Here is a 22459-nt window from a genome sequence, read left to right on the forward strand (position 1 = left end):
AAACATCACAGTGACTGGAAAAGCACCAAGACACACACACCCGAGTGAGAGTGTTCCAGTGCACTGACTGTGGAAAGAGCTTTAACCAGTTACACAGCCTGAAAAAATGTTCACACCATTCACAGCGGGGAGAAACTGTACACGTGTTCTGTGTGTGGACGAAGCTTCAACTGATCATCCAACCTGGAGAGGCACAATGACATCGGCACCACAGAGAAACCATGGGAATGTGGGGACTGTGGGAAGAGATTCAGTTCCCCATCGAAGTTGGAAACTCATTGACGCAGTCACACCGGGGAGAGGCCATTTACCTGCTCCGTGTGTGAGAAGGGATTCACTCATTCATCCAACCTTCTGAGACACCAGCGAGTTCACACTGGGGAGAGGCTATTCACCTGCTCCCTGTGTGAGAAGGGATTCACTCAGAGATCCAGCTTGCTGATACACCAGCGAGTTCACACTGGGGAGAGACCGTTCACCTGCTCCATGTGTGGGAAGAGATTCACTCATTCATCTGAGCTTGTGAAACACCAGCACATTCACAGTAGAGAGAGGCTGTTCACCTTCTCTGTGTGTGAGAACAGATTCACTCATTCATCTGAGCTTCTGAGACACCAGCGAGTTCACACTGGAGAGAGAACGTTCACCTGCTCCACGTGTGGGAAGGGATTTAATCGACTCTCCAAACTTCTGACACACCAGCGCATTCACACTGGGGAGAGGCCGTTCACCTGTTCTGTGTGTGAGAAGGGATTCACTAATTCATCCGATGTTCTGACACACCAGCGAGAGTTCACACTCGGGAGAGACCGTTCACCTGCTTTGTGTATGGGAAGGGATTCACTCGGTCATCGCACCTCACTGAACACCAACTTGTTCACACAGATAAATGTCCTTTTAAATGTTCTTACTGTGAGAAGAGCTTTAGAAGCACAAAGGATCTGCTGATACACCAGCAAGTTCACACTGGGAGAGGCCGTATACCTGGTTTGAGAGTGGGAAGGGATTCACTCAGTCATCCCACCTGCTGTCACACCAGCGAGTTCACACTGGGGAGAGGCCGTTCACCTGCTCTGTGTGTGGGAAGGGATTCATTCAGTCATCCACCCTGCTGAGACACCAACGAGTTCACAAGTGACTGCAGGGGTTGGATTCTGCTGTTATTGCTGCTGTTAATCACATCCAGACTGAACCATGTTCATTCTGACAGTTGGGGTTTGTTTCTGATGACAATAACTCCTGTAACTGGGCTGGAGATTAATATCCTGGATATCTGTCAAATAAATCAGCTTTGTTTTAAACATATTGTTGTAGATTTTCTTCTTTCCCACCTGAGTGTTTAGCATCACCTGGCTGGAGTTCAGAAAGGACAATCTGGGGGAGGATCGTACGGCGGGAACAGAACTTCAGCCTGGACACAGTCCTTCAGGGCCACACTGAGAGGGGCAAACGGCACTTTGGTCTTTCTCTTCTCTCTTCACTGACAGCAAAGTCCCCGTGCGGGTAATCTTGAGGCGTGTGAGAAACGTGTCGCAGCTACTCTCTGCCATGGTTCAGAGCTCCTAGGCACAGAAAAGAAGGCTCCTTTACAACTGTGTTTAGAGTCAGGAAGAACAACGGTGAATGCTGGGAACGTGCTGTCAATTCAGAGATTGGTGACAAACTGTGATCTGTTCCTGACTGACAGTGAAACGGCAAGTTTAAGATTCCAGTCTAAAAATGACTGGTAATTATTTGACATGTTTGTGTGACAGTCCTGAGTCTACCATTTTAAGGCAGGCATTAACCCATTTAAAATACAACTGTTTAAAATAAATTGGTTAAAGTCTGCATTGAAATAGCAGAGGGAGGAGTTCACAGGAGCCTGTTAACTGCTGGTACAATTATACAACAGACATTTGATCTCCAGATAAAGAAGGACCTGCAGTGTGTTTCCAGGAATTCCCTGTTTTATTGATGTGTGTGTTAGACACCAGGATGACTAAAAATACACGACCCGGAACATCCACGGGGGTGTGATCCCGACAGTTACTCTGGGATCACTCCCACTGTGGAACTCCACCACTGACCCTGCTGAAGGTTGTAGGCTCAGGGAGTGGGGTCTCCAGGAGTGGGCTGTAAGGAAGCTGGGTTTTATTAGAAGATCAGATTTAATATGAAATAGAGTCATAAAAGTAAAGTCTTCCTAGTTTTATATACATGTATGTTTAATATGAGTAAACTTTGTGTTAAAGGCCTGTGTCTAGTGAACTATTAGCTTGTAATCACCTCAGACAGAACAGGCTCTAATTATCCCTTTTAAGCTGAAACAGACCTCGTGTGAACAGAACCAGCAGAGCTGAGAACTCTGCCTGTGTGGACTGAGCCGAACCGTGAAGGCCATTTGTTTCTTGAAATGCCCCAGTAAAAGCAAACTCTGACATTGTTCTGACTCGCAGATTCCTCGTAGCTCCAATGAACAGGAAGCAGTTACTCGATGAACACTAAACAGCCATCCAATGGAATGCTTTGTTTGATAAATGTCTTTCAGCTCAATGGTTTGATTGGCTGAGGTAACCAGGGTCACATGGGCTGTACCTGATTGGGCTTTAAATACAGGAACAGTTTGCAGCCTAGGTCAGAGAGCACCCCGGGAAGAAGAAAGCTGACGGCTACAGCCAAGGTGGAACATCCTTCGGGCTGTCCCTGGAGAGGGAGCACGCGGTGTCCGCCGGGACGCTGGAGGCCTTCCGTGACCGGTGGGCACTGGAGGGACTGGAGTCAATTGTCAACATCAGCAACGGTATTCGGATCTGATTTAATTATAATTTGGAGTTGATTGTTTGTGCCCCTTTAAAAAGGAGGCTCTCTCGGTAATGTGACATCGATTGATGACAATGTCATTCTAATTGGCATTTTAAAAGAGTCGAACATCCTTTTGTGCCTCCCAGGCTTGGCAATTATCAAAGTCTGAGTTCATGGACACAGCTTGTTAGATTATGAGTCTTACTATATAACTATAATATTGTAAGAATGTTACAAGAAGTATTCCTTTGTAGAATCTCACGTGAATATTTTGCACTCATTTAGTGTGGGAGTTGTATTATTGTGGAATCTACATATTAAATATAAATCCTGTGCTCAGGGGGGATTAAGGTGTGTGGAGTGTTCCATTGGAGATCTCGAACTCAACTAGGAATAGCGTAAAAGCTGATCAGGATTGTAAAAAACTTCAGTCTGACATGCACTGGAGATTGGTGTCAGTAACTGTGGGGCTGGTTTATATCAGACAGGAGGAGATTGGTGTCAGTGACTGGGGCTGGGTTATATCAGACAGGAGGAGATTGGTGTCAGTGACTGTGGGGTTGGTTTATATCAGACAGGAGGAGATTGGTGTCAGTGACTGTGGGGTCGGTTTATATTAGACAGGAGGAGATTGGTGTCTGACTGTGGGGTTGGTTTATATCAGACAGGAGGAGATTGGTGTCAGTGACTGTGGGGTTGGTTTATATCAGACAGGAGGAGATTGGTGTCAGTGACTGTGGGGCTGGTTTGTATCAGACGAGGAGATTGGTGTCGGTGGGGTTGGTTTCTATCAGAGAGGAGGAGAGTGGTGTCAGTGACTGTGGGGTTGGTTTATATCAGACGAGGAGATTGATGTCAGTGGGGTTGGTTTCTATCAGAGAGGAGGAGATTGGTGTCAGTGACTGTGGGGTTGGTTTATATCAGACGAGGAGATTGATGTCAGTGGGGTTGGTTTATATCAGACAGGAGGAGATTGGTGTCAGTGACTGTGGGGTTGGTTTATATCAGACAGGAGGAGATTGGTATCAGTGACTGTGGGGTTGGTTTATATCAGACAGGAGGAGATTGGTGTCAGTGACTGTGGGGTTGGTTTCTATCAGACAGGAGGAGATTGGTGTCAGTGACTGTGGGGTTGGTTTATATCAGACAGGAGGAGATTGGTGTCAGTGACTGTGGGGTTGGTTTATATCAGACGAGGAGATTGGTGTCAGTGACTGTGGGGTTGGTTTATATCAGACGAGGAGATTGGTGTCAGTGGGGTTGGTTTCTATCAGAGAGGAGGAGAGTGGTGTCAGTGACTGGGGTTAAGAACATATGAAATAAGAGCAGGAGTGGGCCATACGGCCCCTCGAGCCTGCTCCGCCATTCAATAAGATCATTGCTGATCATCAACCTCAACTCCACTTTCCCGCCCGATCTCCATATCCCTTGATTCCCCTAGAATCCAAAAATCTATCTATCTCAGCCTTGAATATACTCAAAGACTCCGCATTCACAGCCCTCTGGGGCAGAGAATTCCAAAGATTCACAACACTCTGAGTGAAGAAATTCCTCCTCATCTCAATTTTAAATGGCCGACCCCTGATCCTGAGGCTATGGCCCCTAGTTCTAGACAGTCCAGCCAGGGGAAACAACCTCTCAGCATCTACCCTGTCAATCCCCCTCAGAATCTTGTATGTTTCAATGAGATCACCTCTCATTCTTCTAAACTCCAGAGAGTTTATTACACAGCAGATTAGTGTCAATGCAGTGAAGTCTCTTGCAGGGTTTATCCCTGTGAAAATTCTGCTGAATAGTCAGGAATGTGGATACTGGGGATCTCCTATGTAAATAATTGCAGAATCACAGAGGGATCTTTACTCGCACTCTAAACTGTGCTGTACCTGCCCTGGGAGTGTTTGATGGGACAGTGCAGAGGGAGCTTTACTCTGTATCTAACCCGTGCTGTACCTGCCCTGGGAGTGTTTGATGGGACAGTGAAGAGGGAGCTTTACTCTGTATCTAACCCGTACTGTACCTGCCCTGTGAGTGTTTGATGGGACAGTGTAGATGGAGCTTTACTCTGTACCTAACCCGTGCTGCACCTGCCCTGGGAGTGTTTGATGGGACAGTGCAGAGGGAGCTTTACTCTGTATCTAACCCGTGCTGTACCTGCCCTGGGAGTGTTTGATGGGACAGTGAAGAGGGAGCTTTACTCTGTATCTAACCCGTACTGTACCTGCCCTGTGAGTGTTTGATGGGACAGTGTAGATGGAGCTTTACTCTGTATCTAACCCGTGCTGTACCTGCCCTGGGAGTGTTTGATGGGACAGTGTAGAGGGAGCTTTACTCTGTATCTAACCCATGCTGTACCTGCCCTGGGAGTGTTGATGGGGCACTTGGTGCTCACCTCGATGATCACAACATTTAACCCAAAGATGATAGAATATAAAGCCATCAGCTTCTTAACAGAGTATTAAAGTTGGTGACACTGGACACTTGAACCTGCAAGTTAATAGGACAAGGTGTTAGCCAGAATCTTATACTCCTATGTCTTTGCTCCTTTACTCCTTTCAAAATTTTCCATTTCATGTACAATTCCTATGTTTTTCTTCCTCCTAAATCTATCACCTCACACATCTCCAGTTTGAAGAACATCCATTAACCAGTACTATCTGTTTTCTGCCCTTTACCCAACTTCCTATCCACGCTGCCCCACTCCCTTTAATACCGTGAGCCTTAATTTGATCAACAAGCCTCCTGTCCGGCACCTTATCAAACACCTTTTGACAATGATTCTCCACAACACCCACTGCATTTCCTCCCTCACTGCACCGAGTGCAGCCCCCGGCCCGATTATAAAAACAGTGAACATTATCCACCCGCCTGTTCCCTCAGCAAAGGGGCCCCATCCAAACTCCGGGACAGACAGGCAGTCAGGGAGCATCTGTAAATGGAGGAGAAATGGTGACTGGTCAGGGAGCGTCTGTAAATGGAGGAGAAATAGGGACTGGTCAGGGAGCGTCCGTAAATGGAGGAGAAATGGTGGCTGGTCAGGGAGTGCCTGTAAATGAAGGAGAAATGGTGACTGGTCTGGGAGCGTCTGTAAATAGAGGAGAAATGGTGACTGGTTAGGGAGCATCTGTAAATGAAGGAGAAATGGTGGCTGGTCAGGGAGTGTCTGTAAATGAAGGAGAAATGGTGACTGGTCAGGGAGCGTCTGTAAATAGAGGAGAAATGGTGACTGGTTAGAGAGCATCTGTAAATGAAGGAGAAATGGTGACTGGTCAGGGAACATCTGTAAATGAAGGAGAAATGGTGACAAAAATCTACAGGCATTGAAAGCAAAGCTGATTTATTTGACATATATCCAGAATATTAAACTCCAGCCCAGTTATAGGGTTATTAACACCAGCAGAAACAAACTCCAACTCTCAGAATGAACCTGGTTCAGTCCTGGATGTGATTAACAGCAGTAACAACAGCAGAATCCAACCCCTGCAGTCACTGGTGACTTCGCTGGTGTCTCAGCAGTTGGGATGACCGAGTGAATCCCATCCCACACGCTGAGCAGGTGAACGGCCTCTCCCCGGTGTGAACTCGCTGGTGTGTCAGCAGGTTGGATGACTGAGTGAATCCCTTCCCACACACTGAGCAGGTGAACGGTCTCTCCCCAGTGTGAACTCGCTGGTGTGTCAGCAGGTTGGATGACTGAGTGAATACCTTCCCACACACAGAGCAGATGAATGGCCTCTCCCCAGTGTGAACTCGTTGGTGTATCAGCAGTTCCTTTGTGCTTTTAAAGATCTTTTCACAGTCAGAACATTTAAAAGGTCTTTTATCTGTGTGAACAAGTTGATGTGCAGTGAGGTGCGATGACCGAGTGAATCCATTCCCACACACAGAGCAGGTGAAAGGTCTCTCCCCAGTGTGAACTCGCTGGTGTGTCAGAACATCGGATGAATTAGTGAATCCCTTCCCACACACAGAGCAGGTGAATGGCCGCTCCCCAGTGTGAAGTCGCTGGTGTTTCAGCAGGCTGGAGCGCTGAGTGAATCCCTTAGCACACATGGAGCAGAAGAATGGCCATTCCCCAGTGTGAAGTCGCTGGTGTGTCAGCAGGCTGGAGTGCTGAGTGAATCTCTTCCCACACACAGAGCAGGTGAACAGCCTCTCCCCGGTATGAACTCGCTGGTGTGTCAGCAGGTTGGATGATTGCGTGACTCCCTTCCCACAAACTGGGCAGGTGAACAGCCTCTCCCCGGTGTGAACTCGCTGGTGTGTCAGCAGGTTGGATGATTGAATGAATCCCTTCCCACATTCAGAGCAGGTGAATGGCCTCTCCTCAGCGTGAACTCGCTGGTGTCTCAGCAGCTCGGATAAACGAGTGAATCCCTTCTTACACACGGAGCAGGTGAACAGACTCTCTCCAGTGTGAATGCACTGGTGTCTCAGAAGCTCTGATGAACAAGTGAATCTCTTTCCACACATGGAGCAGGTGAATGGCCTCTACCCAGTGTGAATGCACTGGTGTCTCAGAAGCTCGGATGAACAAGTGAATCTCTTCCCACATGTGAAGCAGGTGAATGGACTCTCCCCAGTGTGAACTCGCTGGTGTACCAGACGGTTGGATGAATGAGAGAATCCCTTCCCACACACAGAGCAGGTGAACGGCCTCTCCCCGGTGTGACTGCGTCGATGAAGTTCTAGCTTCGATGGGGAACTGAATCCCTTCCCACAGTCCCCACATTTCCACGGTTTCTCCGTGGTGTGGGTGTCATTGTGACTCTCCAGGTTGGACGATCAGTTGAAGCCTCGTCCACACACAGAACACGTGTACAGTTTCTCCCCGCTGTGAATGGAGCGATGTTTTTTCTGGCTGTGTAACTGGTTAATGCTCTTTCCACAGTCAGTGCACTGGAACACTCTCACTCGCGTGTGTGTGTCTCGGTGCTTTTCCAGTCACACTGACGTTTGAAATCATTTCCCACAGACAAACATTTCTCCTTCTATATTAAAAGGCCGATGATATTCCGGTCCTGATGAATCGTGTCACTCTGTCAGATCTTGACATGATGTTTGGTTTGAATTTCTCGTCTGCACATCCTCCACTTCTAATGCCCTGTAAAAGCAGTTTACCAAAGTCATGATTGTAAATACAGGATAGAAATTCAGATTTTATTCCCTTTCTCTCCTAAAGGTGGTGCCTGATGATAGGGTTGGGCCCAATCACTCTTTGCCCTCCAGTTCCTTCCCAATGGCAATTCTGAGCTTGTGAGCCTATACGGTGAGTTGCCAGCATTTCGACCATGGGGAGCACTGCAGCCGCCGTCCCTGGCTGATTCTGTCTGGAAAAGCTGAGGCCAATGGTAGCACAGCAACAGCAACTTGCATTTACATAGCGCCTTTAACGTTGTAAAACGTTCCAAGGTGCTTCATAAGAGTGGAATCAGGCAAAAATTGACCTTAGGGCCAAGGCAACTGAAGGCACGGCCACCAATGGTGGAGCGAAGGAAGTGGGGGATGCACAACAGGCCAGAATTGGAGGAATACAGAGTTCATAGAATCAGAGAATGGTGCAGCCCTTCGGCCCATTGTCCCAGGGCCAGCTCTTTGAATTTAGGCCCACTCCTCTGCTTTATCCCCACAGACCTGCAATTTGTTTCCAATTCAAGTAGTTCTCCAATTCCCCTTTGAAAGTTGCCATTGAATCTGCTTCCACCACCACTTCAGGCAGTGCCTTCCAGGTCATAACAACTCACTGCTTAAATTCTTTCCGCATGTCGCCGCTGGTTCTTTTGACAATGACCTTAAATCTGAGTCCTCTGGTTACCGACCCTTCTGACACTGGAGTCAGTTTCTTCTTATTAAGAGGGTTGTAAACACCAGGTCCACTTGGCACTGAAGTGTCTGAAACTCATAATAGGAACTCCAGGGAAACAAAATACTGACAAATGTTAAACTGTTCTGTTGACAAATGAAATCTCAATTTAAGTTTTTTAACGGGTTCACACATACTCACTCGACTGGCGGACTCAGCTTCCACCCCTCAAACACCGTGATTGGTTGCCGAACTCGCTGCTCCCTTGGCCCTCCGGCCTCTGAGCTCTCTTCCTATTGGTTCCCAGGGCCATCAATCACCACTCGCCAACATTACGTTGCCAGATGAGGTTCAGGGGCTCAGAGGAAGAAAGTAAATGAGGCCATGAATCTTGAGTTGGGAAATACAATGAGAGAAACATGATTCAATTGATGAACTAAACTATTTTAAATCAACTCAAATGAATTGTTGCCATTAATATATTCTGTTTGCGCCAAGTGGGGAACAAGTGATGTTTTCCCACACACAGAGCAGGTGAACGGCCTCTCCCCGGTGTGACTGCATCGATGAGATTCCAGTTTCCATGGGTAATTGAATTCCTTCCCACAGTCCCCACATTTCCATGGTTTCTCCGTGGTGCGGGTGTCCTTGTGTCTCTCCAGGTTGGACGATCGGTTAAAGCCTCGTCCACACACAGAACCGTGTATGGTTTCTCCCCGCTGTGAACGGTGCAATGTTTTTTCAGGCTGTGTAACTGGTTAAAGCTCTTTCCACAGTCAGTGCACTGGAACACTCTCACTCGGGTGTGGGTGTCTCGGTGCTTTTCCAGTCACACTGATGTTTGAAATCTTTTCCCACAGACAGAACAGACAAACATTTCTCCTTCCACATTCAAAGGTCAATGATATTCGGGTCCTGATGAATGGAGTGACTCTGTCAGATCTTGATGTGATGTTTGGTTTGAGTTTGCGGTGTGTAAATGCTGCCCTTCTCACAGCCTATAAAAGGAGTTTACAAAAGCCATCACTGTGAGTCCAGGATAGAAATTGACAAGATTCTCTCCTCCTGGTTCCTGGCCAAGGGGGCCGCGCATGCGCCCTGCTGCCCCCTGTGCCTCTCAAGATGGCGGCCGTTACCCTGGGCCTGTCACCGGGAGAAAGCCCTGCAGCTGCCACCCCGCTCAGGGCAAACGCCCAGCCCGGAGGCTCTTGTTCGGGGCCTGAGGCCCACCCCGGGTGTGTGCGAAGCGGATAATGTTGAGTGTTTTAATAATGGGACCTGGGGCCGCACTCGGGGTGTGAGCAGCCCGGGTCCCCCCGGGGTTCATTAACCCGCTCCCTCCACCAACATTATAAACCCTGCGGCACGGCCTACCCGCAGTTTATTAATCTCCTGACCCCGCTTCCGCCGACCTGCAGCTCCACCCGGCGAGGGACACGTGACCCGGGCCCGCGGCCTGATTGACGGGAGCTTCCGACCAATAGGGAGCGAGCGGGGCGGGGCTGGAGGAGCGAGCCGGCGGCGGGTCCTCCAACCAATCAGGGAGCCTGAGGGGCAGGACTAGCGCCGGCTGATTGTCTGATCCACAGGGCAGCGAGTTTCTCCCGACCCTTTTTCAGGGCCCGGGGCCAGTGGAGGCTGTGGGCCTTTATTCCCCTTATTGGACACAAGGCTCTTTGAACACACTGGCTCAGGTTTTAAAAATTGGTTTACAGGAAATAGTGAATTGAAAATTGCAAAACTGAGATTGTTAGTTTTACACAGGATATACGGCACAGAACCAGGCCATTCGGCCCAACCAGTCCATGCTGGTGTTTCTGCTCCACACGAGCCTCCTCCCATCTTTCCTCATCGAAATCTATCACCATAACCCTCTACTCCCTTCTCCCTCCTATGCTTGTCCAGCCTCCCCTTAAATGCATCGATACTATTCGCTTCAACCACTCCCTGTGGTAGCGAGTTCCACATTCTCACCACTCTCTGGGTAAAGAAGTTTCTTCTGAATTCCCTATTGGATTTCTTGGTGACTATCTTATATTGATGGCCTCTAGTTATGCTCTTCCCCACAAGTGGAAACATTCTCTCTGTATCCATTCTATCAAAATTTTTCATAATTTTAAGGTCCTCTATTAGGTCACCCCTCAGCCTTTTTTCAAGAGAATAGAGACCCAGCCTGTTCATCCTTTCCTGATATGTATACCCTCGCATTTCTGGTATCATCCTTCTAAATCTTCTCTGCACTCTCTCCAGTGCCTCTATATCCTATTTATAATATGGCGACCAGAACTGTACGCAGTTCTCTAAGGGCTGAATTTTGCCAGCGCTCAGAGTGCGGGTTTGGAGGTGAGTCCGCTGTCAAAACCACAAAAACTGACAGCGGGTCGGTATCCCGCTCTGAACCACCTAGTTGTGAGTTTCCTAAGTGTCGGGTCTGTCATCCCTGAATAGACCCGACACCAAGAGGCGGATCAGCCAGTTTAGCTATTTTAAGCTTGTTAAAAGGTAGTTAAGCACCATTTTCCCATGTACTCACCATTTTACCAGGTTTTTAACGAGGTTCCCGGAGAGCGGCTATCACGTCAGGTAAGTGTGTCGGGTTCTCAATGACTGTGGATTGCTGTGAATAGGTGAAAGCTGCAGAAGTGGTCTAAAACCTACCATTTCACAGCTGTTCACTTCCCAATCTTAGAAGCTGGAGAATTTGGAACCCAGTTTTCAGCTTTATGCAAACATGATTTCATAAAACCATGTTGACTCTGCCTAATCATATAATCATATTCTAACTGCCCTGTTCCACTTCCTTAATAATGGATTTCATCATTTTCCCGTGGACTGGTGTCAGGATAACTGGCCTGTAGATCCCTGTTTCCTCTCTCCCTCCTTTCTTGACTAGCGGTGTTGCATTTGCTACCTTACATTCCACTGGGACCTTTCCAGAATCTAGGGAATTTTGGAAGATCACAACCAATGTATCCACTATCTCTGCAGCCACCTCTTTTAGAACCCTAGGATGTAAGCCATCAGGGTTTTGTCGGCTTTTAGCAGGTGCAGCAGGCGGTTAAGAAGGCAAGTGGTATGTTGGCCTTCATAGCGAGAGGATTCGAGTACAGGAGCAAGGATGTCTTGCTGCAGTTGTACAGGGCCTTGATGAGACCACACCTTGGCCTAGAAATTGGGTTGGGGCGCCAAAGTGGCGCAAAAGTCGCCTGAGTGCAGGATTTAGCGCAGCGTTCGAGGCTTTAGCGATCGTCAGATATTCAGTTTCATTGCTCCTCGAGGGACACGGGGCAAGGCTCGAGGCGCTCTGCGTCCCTCTTAGGGCGCTGAAACTGAATATCGCAGCGCAACGTGCCGCAGTGCCACACGCTGCGGCACGGCACGCTGCGGTACTGCAGGCCTTCCACCCACTGTTAAGGGGGAGGTGCTTGCAACAGCGCGATCCCCGCTCGCGAGTGCCGGCAAATGAGCCCGGCACCAAGGAGAAGTGCCGGGCTCTCGGGAAACAGCCGGCAATGCCGCGGGGGGGTGGTTAGGAGGTCGGGGACGGAGGTGCTGGCAGGCGGCCGCCAAAAAGGCGGCCGCCCCGCACCCCCACCTTAACTTACGCCGCTGCCGGCACAGTAAGGCCCCGTGAACCGGGCGCGGGTAGCGAGCGGCGCAACTGTGGCGTTCGCTACCAAATATCGCGAACGGGGCACGAATGGGGCGCTGCGCACACCGATGACGTCATCGGTGGTGGCGCAGCGCAAATGCCTAACGCCACCATTAGCACCCCTACTGAATATCGCGGGAGACACAGCCAGTGGCGCTACAGCCACTGACTGCCTCTTTAGGCGCTAACAGGTGGCGCTTCTCACCCAATTTCTCCCCCCTTGAGTATTGTGTGCAGTTTTGGTCGCCTTATCTGAGGAAGGATGTTCTTGCCATGGAGGGAGTGCAGCGAAGATTCACCAGGCTGATAACTGGGATGGCAGAAATGACGTATGAAGAGAGGTTGAGTTGATTAGGCTTATATTCGCTGGAGTTTAGAAGAATGAGAGGGGATCTTGTTGAAACTTATAAAATTCTAACAGGACTAGACAGACTAGATGCAGGAAGGCTGTTCCCGATGGTCGGGGAGTCCAGAACCAGGGGTCACAGTCTAAGGATAAGGGGTAAGCCATTTAGGACTGAGATGAGGAGGAATTTCTTCACCCAGAGAGTGGTGAACCTGTGGAATTCTCTACCACAGAAGGCAGTTGAGGCCAATTCATTAAATATAGTCAAGAAGGAGTTTGATATATTAAGGCTAAAGGGATCAAGGGATATGGGGAGAAAGCAGGGACAGGGTACTGAGTTTGGATGATCAGCCATGATCTCATTAAATGGCGGAACAGGCTCGAGGGGCCAAATGGCCTACTCCTGCTCCTATCTTCTATGTTCCTATGTTTCTAGGACAGAAAATTCTATTATATCACAGGGTCCACTTCAACCATCCAGGGAAGTGAGTCCCTGTGATACTGGATTTCAACCTATGGGAAATATTCTGATGATCTGTTATTGTCATGGGGCAAAGCAGCCTTGTTACTTTAACATCAGTTTAATCAAACTCAATTGTCAATCTGATCTCCAAAGAGAAATGTCTCCTTAAAGCTGACGGTGTCGGCAGTTCTGCAGCTCATTTCTCAGTGTGAGTGTGTCAGAATGAAAAGCTTTAACAACAGCCGATGTTTCACAAAGGGAGACCTCACCAGACCAAAGGCCATTGGTGGAGTTTAATGGGCTGTTTGTGTCACTGGGCTACAGGAGGCCATTTTTAACCGAAGGAAAACTGGTCACAGCAAACAGAGAGTTTAACAGACTGTCCCTGGTCCACTCAAACCCCCACCTTCTCTCTCTCTCTCACTATTTATGGGCACTGTTGCAGTAATTGCTCCTCTGACCTTTCCTCTCTTGTCGCTCCTACGCCCCTAATACACGGCCCGACACAATCTCCCTCCCCCTACATCCTCACTGTGCTGGAATCCACACCAGTCTCCCCATCTGCTCCTTGTTCTCTCCCTGGATCCTAAAACTACTGAACTCACTCTTCCCCTCCTGAAGTCTACAGGCTCTAAAACTGAAGCTTGGTGTCCCTCAGTCCCGACTCCTTGATGTACCTCCCCTTCTCTCCTCCTCTTTCCCCCTTGGTTGTGTTCCACACTCTGGGCCTTGGGCCTTCCCCGGGGATTCTCAGTATGAACAGGTGGGATGTGTTTGGAGACAGGGTATCCCGGCTCCCCACCTTTAAAGGGACAAGGAGACGACCAGCTGGGCTGAATGGCCCTGCTTTATGACATCACTGCAGTGCCTAGCAACCAGCCTCCCTGAGCCCTGCTCATTATGGGCTGGGTTTAGCTCAGTGCTGTTACAGGAAAGGAAACAGGAGCAGGATTCGCCCCGTGTGGAGCCCAGGATTAATGGGGAGAGGTACAGGATCAATTTATACCTTATTGAGTGAGAAATGTCATTGTCTGGACATTCCCTGTCCCTCGGTATCTGTGTCGGGGAGCGGCTGATGGGTTTACTCTGTATCTAACCCGTGCTGTACCCGACTGGAGAGTGTTTGATGCTGACACTAGGGGCTCAGCTCCACGAGCACAACATTTAACCCAAAGATGATCTGATAAACCCATCAGCTTCTCCCCTGGACACAGGTCCTGAGGGACAGGGAGTGCCTCTGATATTTTGGTCGGTGTCGTTGATCAAGTTTAAACACCTCGCTCACATCTCTTCTCACACTGCTTTGTTCTAATGAGAAGTGCCCCAGTTTCTCTCGTCTCTCCTCCTGGGAAAGAGAAGTTTGCCTCAGTTAGAAACTCAAACAGGCGCTTCACTGCAGACAGGTCATCATGAGGAAACATTTCTTTACCCAGCGAGTTATTATGATCTGAAATGCACTGCCTGAAAGGGTGGAGGAAGCAGATTCAAGAGTAACTTTCAAAAGAGAATTGGATAAATATTTGAAGGGAGAACATCTACTGGGATATGGGGAAAGAGCAAGGGAGTGGGGCTAATTGGATAGCTCTCCCAAAGAGCTGGCACAAGCATGATGGGCCGAATGGCCATCTTTAGTGCTGTATCATTCTCTGATTCTCTGATAACGAAAGCCTCTCATCCGTGGTATAACCTCAGTGAATTTATTCTGCAGCCTCTCTGTGGCCCTGACATCCTTCCTACTGGAAGATGCCCAAAACTTATTCTAACTGCAGCCGAACCGATGGTTTTGTTTTCTACGCCCCATTTATAAAATACCTCGGGTAACATTTTTAAACCACTTTATAAACTTGTCTTCCAACTTTTAAAGATTTGTGTAACTGATCTCCCTATAGATTTCAGAGATATTAACATAACATGGCTGAAATACATTGACATCAAATATCTGATATAATGTGTATTATGGTAAAGAGAAGTTTAGTCTGAGTTAGAAACTCAAACAGGCGTTTCACTGCAGACAGGTCACCATGGTAACACTGATTAGACATTCCATTCACTGAATCGACTGGTTGGAATCTGTAATCAGATCAGGGGAAAGAACAGGGTTTGTCTGTTATTAACCACAATATAAGCTTAGAATCAGAGAATGGTTATAGCACAGAAGGAGGCCATTTGGCCCGTCGAGCCCCTGCTGGCTCTCTGCAAGAGCACTTCACCACTCCCCCGCCCTTTTCCCGTAGCCCTGCAAATGTTTTTCTTTCAGGTACTTATCCAACTCCCTTTTGAAAGCCGTGATTGAATCTGCATCCACCACTCTTTCAGGCAGTGAATTCCAGATCCTAACCACTTGCTGCATACAAAAGATTTTCCTCATGTCGCCTTTGGTTCTTCTGCCAATCACCTTAAATTTGTGTCCTCTGGTTCTAGACCCGCTGTCTCTGGGACTCTGTCTCTCCGGCTCTGTCTCTAGGACTTGGTCTCTGTGATTCTCTCTCTCTGGGTCTCTGTCTCTGGGACTCGCTGAAAGTAAGCATGCAGGTGCAGCAGGCGGTTAAGAAGGCAAATGGTATGTTGGCCTTCATAGCGAGAGGGTTTGAGTACAGGAACAAGGATGTCTTGCTGCAGTTGTACAGGGCCTTGGTGAGACCACATCTTGAGTATTGTGTGCAGTTTTGGTCGTCTTATCTGAGGAAGGATGTTCTTGCCATGGAAGGAGTGCAGCGAAGATTCACCAGGCTGATACCTGGGATGGCAGGTATGACGTATGAGGAGAGATTGGGTTGATTGGGCTTGTACTCACTGGAGTTTAGAAGAAAGAGAGGGGACCTCATCGAAACTTATAAAATTCAAACAGGATTAGACAGATTAGATGCTGGAAAGATGTTCCCAATGGTCGGGGAGTCCAGAACCAGGGGTCACAGTCTAAGGATAAGGGGTAAGCCATTTAGGACAGAGATGAGGAGGAATTGCTTCACCCAGAGAGTGGTGAACCTCTGGAATTCTCTACCAAAGAAGGCAGTAGAGGCCAATTCATTAAATATATTCAAGAAGGAGTTGGATATATTTCTTAAGACTAAAGGGATCAAGGGATATGGAGAGAAGGCAGGAACAGGGTACTGAATTTGGATGATCAGCCATGATCTCATTGAATGGCGGAGCAGGCTCGAGGGGCCGAATGGCCTACTCCTGCTCCTATCTTCTATGTTTCTATGACCCTTCCACCAATGGGGACAGTTTCTCTCTACCTACTCTGTCCAGAACCCTCATGATTTTGAACACCTCTATCAAATCTCCTCTCAACCTCTCTGCTCTAAGGAGAACCACCCCACCTTCTCCAGTCTATCCACGTAACTGAAGTCCCTTGTCCCTGGAATCATTCTTGTGAATCTATTCTGCACCCTCTCTAAGGCCTTCACATCCTTCCTAAAGTGCGGTGCCCAGAATTGGACACAATCCGCCAGTTGAGGCCGAACCAGTGTTTTATGAAGGTTCATCATAACTTCCTTGCTTTTGGACTCTGTGCCTTCCTTGCTTTTGTTGCCTCTTGTTGCTGGCTCCAGGCACTGGAGCGGTTCCTGTGTGTTCAGCTCTCAGCTGCAATCAGTACCTGGGCCGGGCTCAGCACTTTACCCAGCACATCTATGTCCACGTTGTCATACTTCATACGGAGTGGCTGCACAGGCTTCTCATCCACCTCGGTCAGGGCGAGAGGTCCCGACCACTCGTGCAAGTCTACAGTCATGTTGTGGCCACACTGTGGACAGCCCGGGCTTAGGCTGCATGAGCTGGAGCCGTGTGAGCTGCACTGGAGAAGGTTGAGATTCCAGAAATAGTGGGGAACCAAGGGGCTAATGAGAGTGAAGAACTTAAAGTAACTCATATCAGTTAAGAAAAAGTACTTGAGGAACTAATGGGACTAAAAGCCAACAAATCCCCGACATCCGAGGGTTCTAAAAGAGGTGGCTGCAGAGATAGTGGATGCATTGGTCGTGATCTTCCAAAATTCACCAGATTCTGGAAAGGTCCTAGTGGAATAGAAGGTAGCAAATGTAACCCCGCTATTCAAGAAAGGAGGGAGAGAGAAAACAGGGATCTACAGGCCAGTTAGCCTGACATCAGTCCTCGGGAAAATGCTGCAATCCATTATTAAGGAGGTGGAACAGGGCGCTTAGAAAATGATGATATGATTAGGCAGAGTCAGCATGGTTTTATGAAAGAGAAATCGTGTTTGCATAAAGCTCCAAAGTGGGTTCCAAATCATTAATGCTCCAGATTCTAAGATTGGGAAGTGAACAGCTGTGAAATGGTAGGTTTTAGACCACTTCTGCAGCTTTCACCTATTCACAGCAATCCAGTCATTGAGAACCCGACATACTTACCTGACGTGATAGCCGCTCTCCGCGACCCTCATTAAAAACTGGGGAAATGGTAAGTACTTGGGAAAATGGTGCTTAACTACCTTTTAACAAGCTTAAAGTATCTAAATTGGCTGACCTGCCGCTTGGTGTCGGGTCTGTTCAGGGATGACAGACCCGACACTTAGGAAACTCACAAGGAGGCGGTTCAGAGCGGGATACCGACCCGCTGTCAGTTTTTGTGATTTTGACAGCGGACTTGCCTCCAAACCCGCACTCTGAGCACCGGCAAAATTCAGCCCTTAGAGAACTGCGTACAGTTCTGGTCACCATATTATAAATAGGATATAGAGGCACTGGAGAGGGTGCAGAGAAGATTTAGAAGGATGACACCAGAAATGCGAGGGTATACATATCAGGAAAGGATGACTAGGCTGGGTCTCTTTTCTCTTGAAAAAAGGCCGAGGGGTGACCTAATATAGGTCCATAAAATTATGAACATTTTTTGATAGAGTGGATACAGAGAGAATGTTTCCACTTGTGGGGAAGAGCATAACTAGAGGCCATCAATATAAGATAGTCACCAAGAAATCCAATAGGGAATTCAGAAGAAACTTTATCCAGAGAATGGTGAGAATGTGGAACTCGCTACCACAGGGAGTGGTTGAAGCGAATAGTATCGATACATTTAAGGGGAGGCTGGACTAGCATATGAGGGAAAAGGGAATAGAGGGTTATGCTGATAGATTTAGATGAGGAAAGACAGGAGGAGGCTCGAGTGCAGCATAAACGCCGGCATGGACTGGTTGGGCCGAATGGCCTGTTTCTGTACCGTATATCATGTGTAATCCTGTCTAATTCTGACAATCTCAGTTTTGCAATTTTCAATTCACTATTTCCTGTAAACCAAGTTTTAAAACCTGAGCCAGTGTGTTGTGAGACAAAGAGCCTTGTGTCCAATAAGGGGACTAAAGGCCCACAGCCTCCCCTGGCCCCGGGCCCTGAACAAGGGACTGGAGAAACTTGCTGCCCTGCGGATCAGACAATCAGCCGGCGCTAGTCCTGCCCCTCGGGCTCCCCGATTGGTTGGAGGACCCGCCGCCGGCTCGCTCCTCCAGCCCCGCCCTACTCGCTCCCTATTGGTCGGAAGCTCCCATCAATCAGGCCGTGGGCCCGGGTCACGTGTCCCTCACCGACTTTACAAAGAAAGCCTCGCGCGGTCGCCGGGCGGAGCTGCAGGTCGGCGGGAGCGGGGTCGGGAGATTAATAAACTTCGAGTAGGCTGCGCCACAGGTTTATAATGTTGGGGAACGGCCTCAGGCCCGAATGAAATCCAGCGGCCCGGTCTGTGTTCCGCCGAACGGCAGCAGTGAGGCTTTTTCTCGGTGACATGCCCGGGTTACGCGCCGCCATCTTGGTGGAGGAAAGACAGACCGGTTCCACCTGCAGCACGGCGCATGCACGGCAGTCATGGTGCAGGAACAGCGAGTGGGCGGGGCTTCAGGGTCCCAGTGACCAGGAGAGACAATCATTGACTCATTGATATTATTCTCACTGTACACAGCGGGTGGAGAACTGAACCCAACCAGAGTAGAGGGAGGGTGAAAACTGGGGGTGGAGGAAAGAAATGTTGGAGATGGTGCGGTGGGTTTGGATTTCAGCACAGGGAGGAGGGAGTATGTGTGGGACGCGGATTTACAGCTTTGGGGGAACAAGAGAGACAAGAATGTTCCATAGAAACTAGAATTGTTTGTTCTGGATTTCTATCCTGTATTTACAGTGATGACTTTTGTAAACTCCTTTTACAGGGTATTAGAAGGGGAGGATTTGCAGATGGGAAACTCAAACCAAACATCACATCAAGATCTGACAGAGTCACTCCATTCATCAGGACCTGAATATCATCGGCCTTTAAATGTGGAAGGAGAAATGTTTGTCTGTTCTGTCTGTGGGAAAAGATTTCAAACATCAGTGTGACTGGAAAAGCACCGAGACACACACACCCGAGTGAGAGTGTTCCTGTGCACTGACTGTGGAAAGAGCTTTAACCAGTTACACAGCCTGAAAAAACATCACACCGTTCACAGCGGGGAGAAACCATACATGTGTTGTGTGTGTGGATGAGGCATCAATTGATCGCCCAACCTGGAGAGACACAAGAACACCCGCACCATGGAGAAACCGTGGAAATGTGGGGACTGTGGGAAGGGATTCAATTACCCATCCAAGCTGGAAACTCATCGGCGCAGTCACACTGGGGAGAGACCGTTCTCCTGCTCCTTGTGTGGGAAGGGATTCACTCAGTCATCCAGCCTCCAGTCACACCAAAGAGTTCACACTGGGGAGAGGCCGTTTTCCTGCTCCGTGTGTGGACGGGGATTCGCAGAGTTATCCAAGCTCCAGATACACCAGCGAGTTCACACTGGGGAGAAACCGTTCTCCTGCTCTGTGTGTGGGTGGGGATTCGCAGAGTTTTCCAAGCTCCAGATACACCAGAGAGTTCACACTGGCGAGAGATCATTCACATGTATTGAATGTGGGAAGGGATTCACTCAGTTATACAAGCTGCAGACACACCAGCGAGTTCACACTGGGGAGAGACCATTCACCTGCTCTGTGTGTGGGAAGGGATTCACTCAGTCATTCCATCTTCTGACTCACCAACTTGTTCACACTGTTAAAAGACTATTTAGATGTTCTGACTGTGAGAAGAGCTTTAAAAGCACAAGTGACCTGCTGAGACACCAGCGCACTCACACTGGGGAGAGGCCATTCACCTGCTCCGTGTGTAGGAAGGGATTCACTCAGTCATGCACTCTGCTGAGACACCAGCGAGTTCACCAGTGATTGCAGGGGTTGGATTCTGCTGCTGTTAATCACACCCAGGACTGAACCATGTTCACTCTGACAGTTGGGCTTTGTTTCTGCTGATGTTAATAACTAGAATAACTGGGCTTGAGATTAATATTCTGGACAAATAGTGAATAAATCAGCTTTGTTTCAAACACACAGTGTGTCTAATATTTGATTCCTCTATGATAAGAGGAGACTAATTGATGTTCTATTACTGACTGTTCCATGTTTGGGCCTTTTCTTACTCTGGATTATTTCAGTTCTCATCTAGTTCACCTTCTACCACATCAAACCCCAAGCTTGCTCCATTTGAGTACATGGCCTGTGGGTGTGATAGAATTGACTGTAGTGTCTCACTTTACACTCATCTGAAATTCCTTTGAACCACCCCTTTATAGAGCTAACTTGCATAAGATTTGATAATCTGTTATTTTTTGTATCTTTTGACACTTTTTGGGTCCGATTTTAAAAAAAAACCTCCTCCACACACACTGCATGTGACAGCCTTTGAAATGTTCTGATAGATGTAATTGTCATTGCTGATTTTGATGGTCCCATTGATTTAATCTCTTGTTACTAACATACCTTGCACTATTTCTTTAATCAAGATAATTGTTTGAAATACTTCCTTTATCAGGTCTTTAGTTCCTCCATTGCTCCCTGTCAATATCCTTGGTCAGGGGCTGGGGTTAAGGTGTAGGATTGGGGTTAGTGGTTGGGGCTAGTGGTTATTGGTTAGGATTGGGGTTAGTGGTTGGGGCTAGTGGTTGTTGGTTAGGATTGGGGTTAGTGGTTGGGGCTAGTGGTTATTGGTTAGGATTGGGGTTAGTGATTGGGGTTAGTGGTTATTGGTTAGGATTGGGGTTAGTGGTTGGGGCTCGTGGTTATTGGTTCGGATTGGGGCTTGTGGTAATTGGTTCGGATTGGGGCTTGTGGTTATTGGTTAGGATTGGGGTTAGTGGTTTGGGGGTAGTCGATAGGATATTAAGCTTAGGAGGTAGTGGTTAAGGTTAGAAACCACTATCAATCAGCTTGTCTTATTGAGATATGAAGGACTCGACACACTTTGTTCAAAAGAAAGCTGATTTATTTGACACTTATACAAAGTGTAAGATTATCATGGATTAGTTGGTTTTTAGAATACTTGCTTTACTATCTTATAATCATCAGTATCTTATAATCATCAGTAATGGATTTATAATCGTGTGTAAGAATTAAATATAAAAGTCTGTAATCATCAATTATATGCAATGGTAACCTGAATTATGTATAACATGTAACCCTTTTTATGCTTAAAAGTCTGTGAGTAAGCTGTAACCAGACCACCTGGGGTGAGGAAGAGGATTGCTATAGTCAAATCGTGAGGCTGTGGGTGAAGGTTGGATATTAGCCAACAGTGAGGATGGGACACAGAGTATAGTTAGCCTGGGAGGAAGGCCAGGCGAGTTTGCCACTGTGTGGAATGTAATAACATCCACAGTGAACACACAGGCCAAGAGCGGGGGCCCTGTCTCAACCAATGAGACAGCTTCCTTCTGTGTTGCCATAACTACCCCAGATATGAGACTTGATGGTCAAAAACAGATGATGTAAGAGTGTCAGCAGACTAAAGCCCGTGTAAACCAGGGTGCTGCGAACCGGGCATCTTTACGATTGGATTTTGGGTCTGGGTGTCAGCCAGTGATTGGTTCAGGAGGACTCCATCGGTTTTGAATGAGAGTAAGGGTACAAGAAGGGGGTCTTAACAGCTACAAATTGTAGAAGATTTCAGGAGTAGAAGATTTCAGGAGTAGAAGATTTCAGGAGTAGAGGATTTCAGGAGTAGAGGGTTTCAGGAGTAGAAGATTTCAGGAGTAGAAGATTTCAGGAGTAGAGGATTTCAGGAGTAGAGGATTTCAGGAGTAGAAGATTTCAGGAGAAGAGGATTTCAGGGAGTAGAAGATTTCAGGAGTAGAAGATTTCAGGAGTAGAAGATTTCAGGGAGTAGAAGATTTCAGGATGAATCAAGGAGACACCTGGGAGAGAGAGAGAGAGAGAGAGACAAGAGACACAGGGTGCAGCTTACTCACGGTTGTATCTTCTACCCAGAGTAGAAGTGGTAATATAAGTCTCACTTATACTCTGTAAACTGCTGCTCGAATACTGTAATGTATTAAGTCTTGCTTGTGCTGAATAAAGTTAAATCACTGTCCCCTCGAATCATTTGGAACCA

The 22459-nt window shown here is 48.0% G+C and overlaps 2 protein-coding genes across 7 annotated transcripts in view; one reads left to right on the forward strand and one right to left on the reverse strand.

Annotated features, from left to right (window-relative positions):
* The first annotated feature begins 1981 nt into the window (after positions 1 to 1981).
* LOC147119470 (uncharacterized) overlaps positions 1982 to 22459 on the forward strand; it is a 72573-nt gene continuing 52095 nt past the window's right edge. Inside the window, exons 1-3 of one of the 6 annotated variants that reach the window (XM_085985048.1) lie at positions 2104 to 2782; positions 7964 to 8050; positions 19203 to 22438. In XM_085985048.1, coding sequence (XP_085841174.1) covers positions 19567 to 20241 — 675 coding nt within the window. In that variant the 5' untranslated portion in view covers positions 2104 to 2782; positions 7964 to 8050; positions 19203 to 19566 and the 3' untranslated portion in view covers positions 20242 to 22438. Of the gene's footprint in view, positions 2783 to 7963; positions 8051 to 19202; positions 22439 to 22459 lie in introns of those variants that run through there. The other 5 variants (XM_085985049.1, XR_015078023.1, XR_015078025.1 and 2 more) reach the window with 5 other exon arrangements.
* On the reverse strand, positions 6102 to 9028 carry LOC147119471 (uncharacterized). The gene is made up of 2 exons (XM_085985041.1): positions 8786 to 9028; positions 6102 to 7885 (listed from the first exon to the last, which is right to left on the reverse strand). Exon 2 carries the CDS (start codon positions 7252 to 7254, stop codon positions 6268 to 6270), a length of 987 nt encoding a protein of 328 aa, XP_085841167.1. The 5' UTR covers positions 7255 to 7885; positions 8786 to 9028; the 3' UTR covers positions 6102 to 6267.

This window comes from Somniosus microcephalus, chromosome 4 (assembly GCF_052327205.1).
Source record: "Somniosus microcephalus isolate GS21.2 chromosome 4, FLI_Smic_1.0, whole genome shotgun sequence".
Taxonomy (NCBI): domain Eukaryota; kingdom Metazoa; phylum Chordata; class Chondrichthyes; order Squaliformes; family Somniosidae; genus Somniosus; species Somniosus microcephalus.

What these genes read in the sequence shown, in the direction of transcription:
- LOC147119471 (XM_085985041.1), bottom strand. Translation starts at nt 7,254, where the DNA reads ATGTGTGGAAAGAGATTCACTTGTTCATCAGAGCTTCTGAGACACCAG.